We start from the raw sequence: 18,218 nt of genomic DNA on the forward strand, positions 1-18,218 counted from the left end.
TATAGCCAGGCTGACAGAGAGTCACAGCTCTGTGGAGCCGAGTATTCCTATAGACCTCAGTGGTAATGACTTTATGAACTTCTTTAATGAAAAGATTTTAACTATTAGGGACAAGATTAATAATCTCTTGCCCTTAACCAGTGCCAATCTGTCCTCAAGTGGAATGGCCTTGGAAACCGCTGTATGCCCTGGTGTATATTTGGATGGCTTTTCTCCCATCAACCGTGACCAATTATCTTCAACGGTTTCTACTTCGAACACGTCTACCTGTCTCTTGGACCCCATCCCGACGAGGCTGCTTAAAGACGTTTTGCCTTTAATTGGCAGCTCTCTATTAGATATTATCAATGTGTCTCTGCTAACGGGCCACGTACCACATTCCTTCAAAGTGGCTGTTATTAAACCTCTCCTGAAGAAGCCCACTCTGGATCCAGAGGTGTTGGCTAACTACAGACCGATCTCTAACCTCCCCTTCCTCTCCAAGATCCTTGAGAAAGTGGTCGCAAATCAGTTGTGCGACTTTCTACATCATAATAGTTTATTTGAAAAGTTTCAGTCAGGATTTAGAAAACACCACAGCACCGAGACGGCACTGGTGAAAATTACAAATGACCTCTTAATGGCAGCAGATAAAGGACTCCTCTCTGTCCTGGTCTTGTTAGACCTTAGTGCTGCATTCGACACCATTGACCATGACATCCTATTACAGAGACTGGAGCAGTCGATTGGCATTTCAGGCACGGCACTAAGTTGGTTTAAATCCTATTTATCAGATCGATCTCAGTTTGTATTTGTAAACGATGACGCCTCGATAACTACCAACGTTAGTCACGGAGTTCCACAAGGTTCTGTGCTTGGACCAATTTTATTTACCTTATATATGCTTCCTCTGGGCAATATTATCAGGAAACACTCCATAAACTTTCATTGCTATGCAGATGATACTCAACTATATCTATCGATAAAACCAGAGGAAACCAACCAACTAAGTAAAATTCAAGCATGTCTTAAAGACATAAAAACATGGATGACCTGCAACTTCTTGATGTTAAACTCAGACAAAACCGAAGTAATTTTACTCGGCCCTGAGCACCTCAGAGATCAATTATCTGGTGATGTGGTTTCTGTAGACGGCATTGCCCTGGCATCCAACACCACTGTAAATAATCTTGGCGTTATCTTTGATCCCGACTTGTCCTTTAACTCCCACGTAAAGCAAATCTCAAGGACTGCATTCTTTCATCTACGTAATATTTCAAAAATCAGGCACATCTTGTCTCAAAAGATGCAGAAAAATTGGTTCACGCGTTCGTTACTTCGAGACTGGATTACTGCAACTCCTTATTATCAGGCTGCTCTAATAAATCTCTTAGGTCCCTCCAGTTGATCCAGAATGCTGCAGCTCGTGTTCTCACTAAAACTAAGAAAAGAGATCACATCACTCCTGCACTAGCTGCTCTGCACTGGCTCCCCGTAAAATCTAGAATCACTTTTTAAATTCTTCTCTTAACCTACAAAGCCTTGATTGGTGATGCACCATCATATCTTAAGGAGCTTGTAGGACCATATTGCCCCACTACAGAGCTACGCTCACTAAATGCGGGACTACTTGTAGTTCCTAGAGTCTTAAAAAGTAGGATGGGAGCCAGAGCCTTTAGTTATCAAGCTCCTCTTTTATGGAACCAGCTTCCACCTTCAGTCCGGGAGGCAGACACAGTCACCTCATTTAAGAGTAGACTGAAGACTTTCCTCTTTGACAGAGCTTATAGTTAGGGCTGAATCAGGTTCACCTGGTCCAGCCCCTTGATATGCTGCTATAGGCTTATAGCTGCCGGGGGACGTTTTAGGATGCACTGAGCACCTATCTCCTCTTTTCTCTCCTTAGGGATGAATTTTCATCTCTCAATCACACGTTACTAACTCTGCTTTCTCCCCGGAGTCCTTTTGACTTCACGTCTCATGGGGTCATCGGACCCTATGAGACGGCATAGATCCTATCTGCTGATGGATCATCGAGGTCTGGGTCGTGGAATTCCTGCCACCATCTACGCCACTGTCCTGTTGAGACTCCGCCCACTGTTGAGACTCCTTCCACTCCTCCTCTCTACCTCCATCTTCTGCCTGATGGATCGTGGAGGTCTCCATCGTGGAATATGCCTACTACGAACTATTCATACACTCTGTCATATTCATTGAATGTATTTTAACTCTAAATCTGTCCTTCTGTACACATGACATCTATTGCACCTGTCCATCCTGGAGAGGGATCCTCCTCTGTTGCTCTCCTGAAGGTTTCTTCCTTTTTTTCCCCCTGAAGGGTTATTTGGGAGTTTTTCCTGATCCGATGTGAGGTTTTGGGGCAGGGATGTCTATGTGTACAGATTGTAAAGCACTCCGAGACAAATTTGTAATTTGTGAAATTGGGCTATACAAATAAACTGAATTGAATTGAATTGAAAAATGTCACACGTGGAATTGAACACATATCAGAACAGTGTCATTAGCCTTACACACTCTTTTCCTGTTGCCAGTGGATAAGCATGCCTTCCTGTTTCTTTCTTCTGGTGTTTCACTTTCGATGCCACAAACGCACCAGAAAACAGATTTAGTCGACAGTAAAATTGTCACGGTGGTTAGGTACTTCTTTTTTACACCTGTTACTTATTTACTGACGTTGGATAGAGGTGCAAGGAATTTGTGGCTGAGATGAAAAAGAGTCGCAAAACGTATGGATGGAGGGTGGATAATTTCTCCATCGCTGCCAAACGGAGCGATAGATCTAGAAGCCAGGAAACTTCTGACTGACAGTTTTCATTCTTCACTTACTCGTTTTAAGCCTTAAGGCATCTGGCATGGGGGGTTCGAAAGCTTTTACGAAATCAATTAAAGTGCATATAGTTCAGTCTGGACTCTGACCTCCCCCCTCCCCGCAGACACCGATGCTCACCAAAGGAGGAGACTGTTGTGCACCGACAGATATGCTAGAGAGGTTCAGGTCATTTATGTTCGCTTTCTCTCATTCCAGGCTTCCTGATTGTTTTCACCTGTCATCACACCTGTCTCCTATGCTCATCAGTGTCAGCCCCGCCCCTGATTGGTCCCACCTGTGTCTTGTTACCATGTGCTTAAATTCCCCTGTCTCCCAGTGTTCCTTGTCAGTTCGTCTGGTCTTTTGCCATGATCAGGTCGGGTTATGTTGTGCTCTTGAAAAGTTTTTGATCCCTCACTACGTGAGCGCTTTCATTTTGTTCACTGCAGAACCGAAGAATAAAGTACTTACAAATACTTTATCTCTGTCTCCCGGGTCGTGCAATTGGGTCCTACTTCCTAAGTGTCTGAGATCGTAACAGAACGAACTGACCACATTATGGACCCAGCCGACCCAAGAACGCTTCACGCCGCTCTGTCGGTACAGGGCGTGACGATTTTTCATCACGAGGAAAAACTGGACAAAGTCAGCCGGAAATACAAGAGCTGAGAGGACGCCAGGCTGGGGTTCAGGAAGAATTATCTACACAGATGCAACAACTGGTTGCCCAAATGAATAATTTTTCACTCATCAACAGACTGCTCCTCCGGTGACGTCATCCACAGCTGAGAATTTGCCTGTCAATACTCCAGCTGACGACCCAGGTCAGGCTGTTTCCTCCCGTTACGGCTGGCTCTTCCGGAGAGATTTTCCGGAGACTCTTCGAATTGCAGAGCCTTTCTGGTACAGTGTGATCTGCATTTTCAACACAACCCAGCAGCTTTTTTATCTGAGCATGGTAAAGTGGCGTTTATTGTGTCTCATTTAACGGGAAGAGCTGCAGCCTGGGCTACTGCAGAATGGTCTAGAGACACCGAACTATGTTACTCATTGGCCGATTTCATAGAGACTATGAGGCGCATTTTGTACCACTCATCGCCTGCTACGGAGGCCAGCAGAAGACTGTTTCGAATCCGCCAGCTCAACCGTCAGGTGGTTGATTATGCCATCGAGTTTCGTACAGCAGCAGCGGACAGCGGATGGAATGTTCCGGCTCTTCGTGACGCCTTCATGACAGGACTTTCGGAACCGATAAAGGACCAGCTGGCTCCACTGGAGACACCCCGGGATCTGGAATCCCTCATCGCTGTGGCCATCCGGATCGATAACCGTCTTCGAAAGAGAGGGAGCGTCGACGCAACCGAGATGTTATTCCCAGCTTCCAGAATTCGCCCCGGAGGGTCGCGCCGCCAGCGGAGGATTTCCAGCTCATGTTACCGGACCATCTGAGGACTACACTTCCGAATGACTCCGGTGAACCCATGCAGCTTGGAAGAACCAGGCTTTCTCTGGAGGAGAGGCAGCGCCGCTCACGGAGGGTTGCTGTTTCTACTGCGGCCAGCCGGGTCATCAACTCGCTTCATGCCCGGGAAAGATCGTGCTCACCAGTCAAAGGAGGCGCTGGTGAGCAAGTTTCCGCAGACTTCCTCCTCGACCTGTTACTCAGGTAGACATTTGTATTAACAATCAGACCATTGACCAGGGTGTGTTAATAGACTCAGGGGCTGACGAAAGCCTTATAGACTGGGGCCTAGTCAAACAGCTAAAAATAAAAACTGTCCCGCTATCTCATCCTGTTAGTGCCAGTGCCTTAGACGGCCGCTTGTTGTTCACAGTTACCCATTGCACTGAGCCCATACAGATTACTATAAATAAGGACCATACCGAGAGCATGCAATTTCATATTTTTGAGTCGACTCAGCACCCGATTATTTTGGGGTTTCCTTGGTTGAAGATCCACAATCCTCACATAGACTGGCCTTCAGGAAAGTTAAGGAATGGGGAGAGGATTGTAAGGGCAGGTGTAAACTTTGCAACCTGTTAATGCACCAACAGACTCTAGTAGGATCATTATAGATCACCCTGACTATCCTGATCTACACAAGGTACCTTCCTGTTACCATGATTTAAAGAAGCGTTTAACAAGTCTAAAGCCTTGTCGCTACCTCCTCACCGAGATTTTGACTGTCCCATTGATCTCTTACCGGAGCCCCATTCCCAAGGGAGACTTTACTCGATTTCGAGACCTGAGAGAACAGCAATGGATGAATACATCTCCTCTTCACTCAAATCAGGGATTATCCGTCCTTCATCGCCTCCAGCCGGAGCGGGATTCTTTTTTGTGGGAAAGAAAGACGGGTCTCTGAGACCTTGCATAGACTACAGTCCACTAAATGACATTACGGTGAAGAACCGCTATCCTCTGCCACTCATGTCATCTGCTTTTGAACTGCTTCAACGGCCAAGATATTCACCAAGTTGGATTTAAGAAATGCATATCACTTGGTTAGAATAAAACAAGGGGATGAGTGGAAGACTGGATTCAACACTCAGAATGGTCACTATGAGTACTTGGTAATGCCTTTTGGACTGTGCAATGCACCGCTGTTTTTCAAGCTTTTGTGAATGAGGTTTTGGGAATTCTTGAATATTTCAGTGTTTGTGTATCTGGATGACATACTGATTTTCTCCCCAGACGCTGAATCTCATGTTAACCATGTCCGCCAAGTTTTGCAGAAACTACTGGATAATCAGCTATATGTCAAGGCAGAGAAGTGCGAGTTCCACACAGAAGAGGTGTCTTTCTTAGGATACATAGTCTCACCTAATCATATCCAAATGGATCCTGCGAAAGTCAGTGCAGTATCCCAGTGGCCCACACCAGACTCCAGGAAAAAGGTTCAGCAGTTCCTAGGATTTGCTAACTTCTATAGGAAGTTTATTAGGAATTTCAGTTCTGTTGCTGCTCCTCTGCATGTTCTGACTTCTCCTAAGGTTCCTTCAAGTGGACCCCCAGGCGGATCTTGCTTTCAAACTTCTCAGAGATAGATTCACATCAGCTCCCATACTCACCATTCCAGATCCCCAGCGCCAGTTTATGGTCGAGGTGGATGCTTCCAATGAGGGAATTGGAGGAGTACTGTCTCAACGTTCTGCAGAAGACAACAAGATGCATCCATGTGCTTACCTGTCGCGGAAGTTGACAACGGCAGAGCGGAATTATGACGTGGAAACAAGGAATTGTTAGCTGTAAAAGCTGCCCTCGAGGAATGGAGACACTGGCTGGAGGGTGCAGAGCAACCGTTTTAGTCTGGACAGATCACAAGAATCTAGAATATATAAGAAAGGCTAAGCGTCTCAACTCCCGTCAGGCCAGGTGGACACTTTTCTTTAGTAGATTCAACTTCACACTCTCTTTTCGTCCCGGTCTCAGAATCAAAACCCGATGCTTTGTCTCGTCTTTACGATCCCGAACCACTTGCGGTAGAGCCCAAGACCATCCTTCCACTTAACCGGGTGATCGGAGCCTTTTCCTGGCAAGTGGAGTCAGACGTTAAAGAGGCAAATGTCATGAATCCAGCGCCTAGCGAGTGTCCCAACAATCTGCTGTTTGTTCCTGAGGCTCTTCACTCCAAGGTCATCCACTGGGCTCACTCATCTGTGCTTTCGTGCCATCCGGGAGTAGCAAGAACAATGTTCAGGATTCAACAACGTTTCTGGTGGCCATCCATGAAGAAAAATGTGGCCGAGTATGTAGCGGCTTGTCCGGTGTGTGCGTGTAATAAGACCTCATCTCAAGTTAAGATGGGCTTGCTCCAGCCGCTGCCGATTCCCCATCGTCCTTGGTCACACATTTCGATGGATTTTGTGACAGGATTTCCCTCATCCAGAGGCAAGACTACGGTTCTAACAGTGGTTGATCGATTTTCAAAATGGCTCACTTCATCCCATTGACCAAGCTTCCTCTGCCAAAGTCACCGCAGAGGTCATGATGAATCACGTATTCAGGATCCATGGATTCCCTAATGACATTGTTTCCGACAGGGGTCCACAATTCATTTCCGCCTTCTGGAAAGAGTTTTGTCGACTCATAGGTGCCACCGTCAGCCTGTCATCAGGATATCACCCTCAGTCAAATGGACAGTCGGAGCGTCTGAACCAAGAACTAGAGACTACGCCACGTTGTCTCGCCTCCCGGAACCAGACCACCTGGAGTGACCACCTCACATGGGTCGAGGTTGCCCACAATACCCTTCCGACGGCGGCCACAGGTCTCTCTCCATTCCATTGTGTCAATGGTTTCCAGCCTCCACTTTTCCCTAACAACGAGGAAGAGGTGATGTTTCCATCGGCACATGCCATGATCAGACGTTGTCGCAGAGTTTGGGCTGGTGCTCGCCAGTCTCTTCTCCGTAGTTCAGCTCGGATGAAGGCTGTTGCGGACGTTCATCGCAGGGTCGCTCCCTCCTACAGTCCAGGCCAAAAGGTTTGGCTCTCTACCAAAGACTTACCACTCCATGTCGCCTCAAAGAAACTGGCTCCGAGATTTGTGGGTCCGTTTCCAGTGTCCAGAGTCATCAACCCGGCGTCGGTACGCTTGCAACTCCCAGGACCTTGAGAGTGCACCCAACGTTTCACGTTAGTAGAATCAAGCCGGTGTGTGAGAGCACACTTGTTCCCGCCTCCAAGCCCCCTCCACCGCCCCAGTTCTTTGAAGGGGGTGACGTTTACAAGGTCCGTAAGCTACTGGAGGTCCGTAATAGGGAGGTCAAGCAATTCCTGGTAGACTGGAAGGGTTACGGTCCTGAGGCTAGAAGCTGGATAGCTGCTTCATTTATCGTAGACAAGACTCTTATCCACGACTTTTACAATCAGCCTGGGCCATCAGGAGTTGGCCCTAGAGGGGGGGGTACTGTTGTGCACCGACAGATATGCTAGAGAGGTTCAGGTCATTTATGTTCGCTTTCTCTCATTCCAGGCTTCCTGATTGTTTTCACCTGTCATCACACCTGTCTCCTATGCTCATCAGTGTCAGCCCCGCCCCTGATTGGTCCCACCTGTGTCTTGTTACCATGTGCTTAAATTCCCCTGTCTCCCAGTGTTCCTTGTCAGTTCGTCTGGTCTTTTGCCATGATCAGGTCGGGTTATGTTGTGCTCTTGAAAAGTTTTTGATCCCTCACTACGTGAGCGCTTTCATTTTGTTCACTGCAGAACCGAAAAATAAAGTACTTACAAATACTTTATCTCTGTCTCCCGGGTCGTGCAATTGGGTCCTACTTCCTAAGTGTCTGAGATCGTAACAGAGACCTATTGACTCTGGTGACCTCGTGCCATTTTGTTACATCTGTGGAATCCCAATGTTATTTTGGAGATGGCTTGACTTTTCATCTCGTGCACCATGAGTTTGACATTGTGTGTTTTAGTGCAGTACCTCAACATCTACCGGATGGATTGTCATGGAGTTTGGGCCTTACATTCATGTTTCAACAACAATAGATCTAGCATAGTTTATCGATGACCTACAGATGCCCGTTGTCATACCTTCTCCTCTCTTTTCTCAGGTATTGTGTCGCTGATCTCTCTGGTGACCCTCTCCTACAACCGCTACAGCACTGATGGTTTACAACAAGCGGGGGCCAGATTACCGCAAGCCCCTGCTGGCTATTGCGGGCTCCTGGCTGTACTCCTTGTTCTGGACAGTGCCCCCTCTGCTGGGCTGGAGCAGCTATGGCATAGAGGGGGCAGGAACCAGCTGCTCTGTGTCCTGGACGGTGCAGACGGCCCAGTCTCACGCTTACATCATCTGCCTCTTTACCTTCTGCCTGGGTCTGCCCATGGTGGTGATGATCTACTGCTACAGCAGGCTATTATGGGCCGTCAAACAGGTAGAGCGATGACAAAGTGTGTGTGTGTGTGTGTGAATGTGTGTGCTTTGCTCCTGTCTGATGTTGAAAGCAAAACCACACATTACATGTCATTTAGCAGACGCTTTTATCCAAAGCGACTTCCAATAAGTGCATTTCAACCTAGAGTATAAACCAAGAACAACAAGAACACAGGAAGCAACACTTCCTCAACTCAGTCGAACCACAAAAGCACCACAATAAGTGCCATCCCAGTGCCACTGAAGTGCAAATCTGTGTTTTGATCCAGATATAGTCGGAAAAGATGTGTTTTCAGTCTCAGGCGGAAGATGTAGAGACTTTCTGCTGTCCTGATGTCAGTGGGGAGCTCATTCCACCACTGAGGAGCCAGGACAGCAAACAGTCTGGATTTCGAGTGATTAGCTCGAGGTGCAGGAGTCACAAGTCGATTGGCTGTTGCCGAGCGAAGCGAACGTGCCGGGGTGTACGGTGTGACCATATCCCGGATGTAGACGGGGCCCGATCCATTTAGAGCACGGTACGCCAGAACCAGTGTTTTGAAGCGGATGACACATTGATGATAAATTGGTGCCGAACCAAATTCTACCTCTAACACACTATGAAAGCTTGAAAGTGGCCAACACAGTTTGTAGTTTATTCTTAACAAAGAACTGCATGGTTATCCCTAATTTGTGTATTTTGCAACTGTCTCCAATGGTATTCCATTTTTAAGATGAAAAAATATTCCAGAAAACCTTTCAAACCAAAGACATATACAACAGATGGATGCTCAGTCAGCTGCCCTATGAAGGTGTTAAAAGCAATGGCTAGTGGAGTGGAGGGACAAGACGCCCTTCACTTTAAATTGAAGTAGAACCCACTTTTTTTGTTGAATATAATCCACACAAGCTCCTGTGGGTCTATGTTTCTATGGTCAAGGAAGAGAGATTTTGAGGTTTCTGGTCTCGTTATGGACGATAATCAGGATATGTTTTTTTTTTTTTAAACAAAGTCTGCCTGTCATGTGCCAGTGGGCACTTTCCTGTGATGGGGTTTGTGTTTCTTGAACTACAGTGAACATCTATCATCCTTTCAGTTCGACTGCATACCAAATCTGATAAAAGTAATTGCCAAAGTGTCCATGTCAAGGTTTTTACCTTTTTCAGACTTCTACCTTCTCCATGCACCTTGAAAGTAGGTGCCATGAATCCCTGCTCTGCTTCTGACACACTGAGTATCGACCAAATACATTAACTGATAGTGGGAGCATGCTAAATAAATTATGCCCTGAAATACAACAAACTGGTTCTCAGCTTAAAGTCCAAGTGAAACCGAAGTGTGAGCGCCTTGAGCTGCTCCTCTGTCGATAAAAAGTTGTGGATTTTGGATGGCTGTCATATACTGGTTGAAATGAGTCCGTACTAGTTTACATAAGCAGACATCTTATTTTGTTTTATTGGAAGAAAAGAAGATTGCACTATTTTGTATTTCTAGACCAGGGGTGTGATCTAAGAGCTTAGTTTTCATTCTCTCTCGACTTAAACCTATGCATCGTCACTGTCATGCACATTTTAGTTATCTGTGGTATGCCAACTGGTCTTTCCTTGCTTTTAAGCAGGTTAAATCCTTTGCACTCCCAGGGATTTACTTTGTTTATTCCTGAGTGCAGAAGGTGTATTATCATCGTATTACCTCGACAGTAAAAGCCTAAGGACACCGACAAATCTCTTTCTTTAGTTGTTGTAATCCGATATCTCTGTAAGGCACTTTAGACCTCTGTTTTTGAAAGGCTTTACAAATGCAGATTACGAGAAGACGATTACAGTATAAACAAACACAGTAAACTATTCAATTCATGGCGATCATTAGATGTAGAAGGAAATATGCTTTAACTCAATCATTTAAAGCCCCATTTCCCACTAAACACAATAAATACACCAACATCTGGTTTTTGTCTTTAGGGGAGAAGAATAGAATCAGATTTAATCCCTGGATGGAAATTATTTAGTATTCATCGGCAGGGATGGAAGCGTGACACTCCATGCTTTATGTTTTTCGCCTCCTTTGTAGCGCAATACAACAAATACCAGCAGCAGGGGTTTGGAGACTAATTCAAATGTATTCACATTTATTATGCTTTCCTCAGAGCCACCAGACTCCAGTCAGAGAACAGCTCACTCATCTTCATTCAACCTCGAACGATTATCATAAAATAAACATCTGGGTCTTTTCCACGGTTCCAACAATCAGAATTTAGAGGAGTTATCAACTATTTTTCACAGGTTTGCCCGTGTTTAAAAGAAAATATACGACATATATGCTCCAAGTGGAAAAGAGGGTCATGTTACTAGAGTGAAATTATATGTTCAACATCCCTCTGAATTGGTCTTCTCCTGTAGGAGTAACTATCTTTTGAAGTAATCACATCCATGAGCAGAGCTGCTCTCCTTCAGTTAAATTCCCAGCGGTCGTTAAATGTGAGCTTCATTTGTCTTCAGGGGGCCGTTTGGAGGTTTTTGATTGTGTCATAGAAGGATGAATTTGTTTGATGTTTATATGCATCCCCATATACAGAGGGCGGAAGAAAGAATAAAGAAAAGCCATCTGTGTGAAGAGATCCAGAGAGTGATGTTGAATTAGATTAGGATACATCTAGATGAATTATCTTAAATACTTACATCAGGAGACAAGTAGTACTAGTAGATTTCTTGAATTTGTCAGTGTAAAGATATAATTGTATACATATTTTTTAAAGTGTGATCTCTGCATTATATTGCGCACAAAGGGCCTTCTGGGCTCTTAAAAGCTTGAGGGATTAAATGCAGATTGGTCATTGAATTTGCACCACTAAAGTAACTATAACCCTAATGTATAATATCAAAGTCTTTTTGACCCTCACATGAAGCATATTTCCACACTAAGTTCTCAAATCTGACACACAGAACACCTCTGACAAGCAAATACTGAATTTAATGGGAACTCTAAAGGTGACATGATGCATACAAAACATAACAAGTTTCTCTAATTATTTTTTTAAATATTGGAGTATGAAAGTACAGACCATTTCAATTAGTTTGGGAAAAGTACATCCCCCTCAAATGAATAACCTTTTTTTCAAATGTCTGTTGTCTTATGGAATTATCATCACAGCTTGTGCCATCAGGGAATTTGGGATGTCAGAACACGCTTGAAAGCACAAACTCGCCAGCTGACAAGCAAGTTGGGAAATTAACAAAAGTGATCATGCAAGAAGTATTTAATGTGAGGCGGAGCTCTTTGGGAACAGAGGGTCTTATCTCAGTTTAATCAAACCTCTCTTATTGTCATCTGCAGGTGGGTAAGGTCCGAAAAACGGCAGCCCGCAGGAGAGAGTACCACATCCTGTTTATGGTTCTGATGACGGCGGCCTGCTACACGTTGTGCTGGATGCCTTATGGCATCGTGGCCATGATGGCAACTTTCGGCCCGCCTGACATCATCAGTCCCGTGGCCAGCGTGGTGCCTTCACTACTGGCCAAGAGCAGCACCATCATCATCCCTCTCATCTACAGACTCATGAACAAACAGGTGAGCCGCCGACGAGCAATGCTTGACATGTACAACAGCTTTATTTACACAGTAAAAAAAGACAAATTACAACAGCTGAAATTATACAAATGTTCTATTTCATTATCAATTCAAGTGTAAGAAGAGAATTCACTGTCCAATCAGAGTCAAGACGAACACCCTAATAAGGCTGTTGCAAGTGATACAGGACCTTCGCTCTCATGTTAGCATGTTCAGTCATGCATGCTTCATTTTCTCTTCCTCTGTTCAGGTGTGCAGGAGGGAGGGAAATGGAAATGTTGAACAATCAATTAGAGGCACTGTGGGGCAGAAATTCCCCACAAAAGAGTAAAAACATGACATGAAACATAGGCCTCGAGGAAAAATGGATTACACGGCGTCTGCAAATATGTTTCGTCATCCCGTCACACGCATGCTTCAGCCAATAAGATTGTTGCCTTGAAGAGGAATACAAATTCAATCAAACTCCATCTTTAATAGCACCTTAGAAATCCTGCTATCGGTCCTTAACACACCTTGATAAAACATAATTAAAAATGGAATTTGGCACAATGCATTGCACTGAATCAAGTGCTCCCAGGGAACTACTAATAGCTGCACCGCAGCTGGATGTGATTTCCCTTTCCATAAGCATGCATTAAAATCTTCAAAACACCACTTAATAAATTTTATAGCAAAATGGCCCCACAACATTAATGACGATGTCGTCTACTTGCAGCACGGCACAGCACAGTTTAAGACTCTTAGCCCTGATCCTGATGTGCATGCTCAGTGCATTGGAAAGTAATCAACACCATTTAGAAATATATGTACATGTACAATATGTGCAGGGTCTCTGCACCTTCAGTGTATTACAATCACGAGCAATACAACGTTGATAATTGATGTCAACAGAGAAACATGAAGACCTACAGCAGAGAGGAAAACCTGCATGATTCAAAATGAATGATAAAACCTCCTTAAAAACTTCCACAAATGTTTTCTTCAGTCGGTTTCCTTGTTTCAAGACTCTTCTAATAGCCAAACAAACAATCCACTCGAACCTGGGGCTGGGTGTCAAACTTATGAAACATTTTCGTTTTGCATTCTCAGCTAAATGCGTCCGTAGCCGTCCAATAGGGATGGGCGATATGACCCTGTATTTAACACAAGATCGCTTCTCAACTGTCAGTTATTATTTCTTTACAATTTTCTTCCGAGGTAGCTGAAAATGAAGGAGAAAAACTGCTCTGCGGCGATATGAGATTTTGCATCAATGTGATGAAACACTTGCCATGTCTGTAATTCACTGAATTAGTCATTCCCATCTGGTTATTTCACTCGAAATCCACTCAGTTTCTAGTGTAGGCACACCTTGCTCAAAGCAATGCTGTCAGATGCAATCAAGACAATATTCCTGAAGATGTTGATTTAAGTCATTTTAGAGGCTGTAGTTTGTGGTGCCGTTGAGTTGTTACGCATTAGAGTGATATATCTGGGATGCGTTTCTAATATTTCATCCACATTGAAGGAGTTTGTGTTTATTAACTTGACTTTTAGCAAAGTGTGCCTATTCAGCGGTCAACTGAGTGTAGTTTCTCAACAGAATTTCCATCAACTTTACTATTTCATGATATCCAGTACATCAATGTCACCATGTAAATAGAGATTTTTAATCTATATCGCCCACCCAGACTGTCAAGCGTTGACATGTTTTCTTTTGTTCAGGTGTTGCCTGAAGGTTCTTCATGTAAAAGAGAAATATATACCAGCACATGTTTATAGTAGCACGGACACATTTTGCATTGCACCCAGTCCTCTACACATCACCACACAGAGCCATCGGCGTACATCATTCAACATACATCAGACTACTCAAGGCAACATTTCTGAGACACGTTTTCACATCTTGTATCGAACCACAACCAATGGCACGAGAACATGTTATAGAATAGCACACTTAGCAAAATAAATCTCTTTTAAAAGGCAATATCTTTCATGTCTCCCTGTCCACGCTGAACAAATACCTCCAGAGTTTGCTGTTGAAATGGCACGGATTGACCGTAAAATTAAAAAAATCATCCAGCTGGAGACAAAACAATTTAGCTCTCTACTCTGAGCTGCAGAAGGGTAGAAACCAATAATCGAGAATACAGCAGATATGAGACAGAAATAGTTGTAGGAAATGAGCTTTGGGCTGTTACATGACAACACAATAACCCAAGAGAGCATACAGTGATACGCAGTGGTGAGCTCCAGGGAGGGCTTGGCCATTACGCGTCATGGTAGAATTACATTCAGTAAAGAGTCAAATCGACCTTCAAAAACTGGGGCTGGGGTTTGCTGAGGCTGAGTGTTGAATCCCCTGCTCCAAACCTCTCAGGGGAATTAAACTCCACGCAGTCCTGCCGCAGTACGTACCGCATGAACAGTCACAAGGCAACCAGAGGAAAGTGTTCAGTCGACCAACAGGCACAGGGCGACGGCTGTTCCTCGCATGTTGGCCCCCATTTGTTTTTATTTAAAATCACAATGTCAGTAAAACAACCCCCCAAAAAAAGTTACTTTAGCTCTGATGAATCCAAAAAAAGTCAACCAGTGTGTTTCTTTATGTGGGCGATTAACTGAGAGACGGGCTCCTTGACGCTCGACGAGAAATCATCCTAAAAATGTGTGAACAAGGAGCGACAGACTGGGAAACTGGCATGCAGCGGAAAGTAATTTAGTATTCAGCTCAAAGACATCGGTAGTAACAAATGCCCCCCCCCCCCCTCTGCCACCCCCCCGCAACAACACGGAAACAACTTGTGATTGATTTAACAAGATTATATCAGAGGAATGTCGATAAGGGAACACCTGCTCGAGGGAGATGAAATGTACAGTTACACGAGTGCTGCGACAGCTCAACGTCGTTTCTGTGGACACTATGTTCTACACTGGGGAGTATTTCTCCAAGATGTTCGTGTGTGTGTGTGTGTGTGTGTGTGTGTGTGTGTTGTTGCGTTTACGACATTCAGCGTGGAGGACTTATTTTCTTATTCACAACCCTTTGGACCAGTAAAAAACAAAACAAAAAAATCTCCATCATGAACAGTGGCATTTCCTTTGAGTGGAGAACCACCCGAACTATTATTTTTTTTAAACACTGTTAACACCACTGAGACACCCAGTTATTGAAAATTCACTATCTTAAAACACGTATCTGTTGCTACCCTAGTCAGCTCCACAGCTAACCTGGCTCAGCTAAAGCAGAGAGGATGTCTTGTTCAGCTCCATCGTGGAGACTTCACTGCCGGTCTCCGGTCTAGTAAAGTTATTTCAAAAGCCTCCATGTTGATCCCTCCCTGGAGGGCTCTGGCTTATGCTCTTCATGGGTCTAATTTGAAACATGTAAGCTCCAGCCTCCTCGTCTCCAGTGGCTTTATTGCACCTCTCCTTGAGTCAGCCAGAAGAGGCAAAAGTGTGTGTGTTTTCAGGATCTGGTTTCATATCTCAGACGTCACATTTGAGGGTGCTGAGGCCCGGAAGAGTGACCCGACCCTTCCTCCTGAGGTCACTCTCGGGGCCCGTGTTCATCCTCTGGATCAGGCTCTTCTCATACAGGAGGGGATGGTAGGCACCCAGTGTACAGGCAGCATCATAATAACGCTCGTGGTAGTGGCACAGGTCCGTCTGCCTCATGGAGGGAATGTACTCGTACACGTGCACCTGCTCACAGAGCGCCATCATCAGGAGAATCCCTGCAATGGCAACAGAGACAGAGAGATAGAGAAGTTCAGGTAATCATATTCAAAGAAATGTCCTTACTTTAAAAACTGTTACTCAGACCGTAGTGACTCACTACCACATCACACCAAATGAATACATTTACACCAAATGATATGCTGCCATCTTTACCCGGCATATCAGTTGCATCTTTAACAGAATAGTTTGACAATTTGAGAATTACATGTAGGGGGAAACTGCTCGCCCGTTTACTGACTCCCAGGGTGTAGCCGGTGGGCATATAAACCTGCCATTGGCCGTGTAATTCCCGTGGCATTCTCCTCCCCTTCAGCCGTCTGTTTTATCAGGCCAGTGTCGCTGCATGCCGTGTTTAGTGCCGCCCGAGAAGCTTGTGATTGCATTATATTTACCAGAATTGGAGAGCAGAAAATTATTAACGGTGTCATTCAATTCTCTAACTCAACAAAAAAAACTATATGTTCCTTTAATGTCACCTCGTTATTTGTTTTCATCTGGATGGGATACACGTTAGTTCAAATGTGGAAATGTGAAGGTGTGTTGTGCAAAGAGTGCACGCTCAGCAAAACCCTCCTTTAGATAAGGATACAAATATAACTGAATACATAATGTATGAATAAGACAGCAGTGGGTTTGCTACGCATGGTATGTTTTATACACCGTGACATGTTGCCTCCACAAACAGCAACCGGTTCCAACGTGCGTGTATTGTTCTCCTTTGTTGTTATTCATTCCCCCTCGCTTTGAACATGCCTGTCGATTTCTGTTCATTCGTCTCTGAGGGTTGGTATTCTGCTCACAACTCTCCTCCTTATCCATTGTTGCTCTGTGATCAAAATCCCCCCAAGAAACCAAACAACATCCGTCAGAATGATGAGCGTGTCCCGTGTAATACTAGCGCTTGTATTAATAGAGCATGTTTTTCTAGAGTATGTTGTAAGCCAGTTGGTTTTGTTTTGTTAATAAGATCCAGAAGTTTGATCCTCTTAGGTTGTCCAATTTAGATCAAATGTTTTCACAACTGTAACACTGATACTGATGCATTGTAAACTAGAATGGGCACTCGGTAGAGCGCATATCTTCGCATATCACAAGATTGGGCATTGAATTATGAACATTTTGGCATTAGTTGCATGCCAATTGGATAAAAATTTACCGTGCTATGGTAAAAAGAAGATGTTGACCTTTTCATGACCTTGACCTTTGACCCGATCGATCCCAAAATCTAATCAAATGGTCCCCGGATAATAACCAATCATCCCACCGAATTTCATGCGATTCGGTTTAAAACTTTTTTTGTTATGCGAGGAACACGCATACAAATAAATAAATAAATACACGGCGATCAAAACATAACCTTCCGCATTTTCAATGCGAAGGTAATAAAATCCCATCAGACCCAATGTGGGGTGGACCAGTTTATAATCATTAACCTTTACAATGAAGTCCTACAAAACCAAGGAAATCATGACATTTTTTAATTTAAAGTAAATTTCACTTTGCATAACTGGGCCATTTGCAAGCAGTGAGCGTTGACCATCGTCTGCCGAGCTGTCTGAATGAATTTATCCGGAAACAAAAGAATGATGACATAAAAGAAAAAAAGAGAGAAAAAGACAACATTTTCAGCACTTATATTTCCGACAGACGCATTCAGACCTTTCTGTAAATGAAGGTCAAAACTAACCAGAACACGTACTCAGCCAGGGTACATACGGAAGATAAAAATGTCATCATGTTATGGCGTGCACGTATGTAGGCCTATGTGTGTGTGTATGTGTGTGTCCATCTGCTCCAGGAGCAACACAGATACCATTGTTTAACTCACAACATGGAAGTGCACTAGGGCAGCGATTTCTAATAATCTAACTGAGAAGATTTGTGAGTCTGTCTGCAAGCTTTGAAGTCAGTCAACCCGTCTCTGATGATCCTAAGAACTCTCCGCGTTTACACCGTCTGTCTTTCCACCTCTCTTTCTCGCTCTCTCAGTTCTCCAGGTGTTTCTTGATTTTGTTCCACTGCGATCACTGGTCAGCAGAGAACGGCAACACCTCCATGCCCTCCAAGACCACGGTGGTCCATGTGAACCGCAGAGTCCACAGCAACACCGTGGCCTGCACCGCCCAGGTCACCACCGACGGTCTCCACCAGGGCGGCAGCACCTCGGCCACCAGGCGCACAAGCCCCCGCGCCCAGGGAGGTCTCCACCTGAGCCTGAACATTCTCAACACGACCGGACAGGACACGCGGCCGTG

The 18,218-nt window shown here is 44.7% G+C and overlaps 3 protein-coding genes across 5 annotated transcripts in view; 2 read left to right on the forward strand and 1 right to left on the reverse strand.

Annotated features, from left to right (window-relative positions):
- Positions 1-424: 424 nt before the first annotated feature.
- The window catches only part of LOC130205519 (growth hormone-regulated TBC protein 1-A-like), a 158,349-nt gene continuing 140,555 nt past the window's right edge, over positions 425-18,218 (forward strand). Inside the window, exon 1 of the mRNA XM_056432970.1 lies at positions 425-549. The gene's annotated coding sequence lies outside the window, so the exon portion shown is untranslated. The remainder of the gene's footprint in view (positions 550-18,218) is intronic.
- tmtops2b (teleost multiple tissue opsin 2b) lies at positions 8,208-12,595 on the forward strand. The gene is given in 4 exon segments (XM_056427112.1): positions 8,208-8,262; positions 8,371-8,446; positions 8,448-8,694; positions 12,007-12,595. Coding segments are annotated over 4 exon segments (732 nt in total). The 3' UTR covers positions 12,361-12,595.
- The window catches only part of st6gal2a (ST6 beta-galactosamide alpha-2,6-sialyltranferase 2a), a 58,665-nt gene continuing 55,117 nt past the window's right edge, over positions 14,671-18,218 (reverse strand). For all 3 annotated transcript variants that reach the window (XM_056432903.1, XM_056432895.1, XM_056432912.1), the window contains one exon: positions 14,671-15,959. In XM_056432903.1, coding sequence (XP_056288878.1) covers positions 15,712-15,959 — 248 coding nt within the window. In that variant the 3' untranslated portion in view covers positions 14,671-15,711. The remainder of the gene's footprint in view (positions 15,960-18,218) is intronic.

The sequence above is a fragment of the Pseudoliparis swirei genome, chromosome 2, assembly GCF_029220125.1.
Source record: "Pseudoliparis swirei isolate HS2019 ecotype Mariana Trench chromosome 2, NWPU_hadal_v1, whole genome shotgun sequence".
Lineage (NCBI taxonomy): Eukaryota > Metazoa > Chordata > Actinopteri > Perciformes > Liparidae > Pseudoliparis > Pseudoliparis swirei.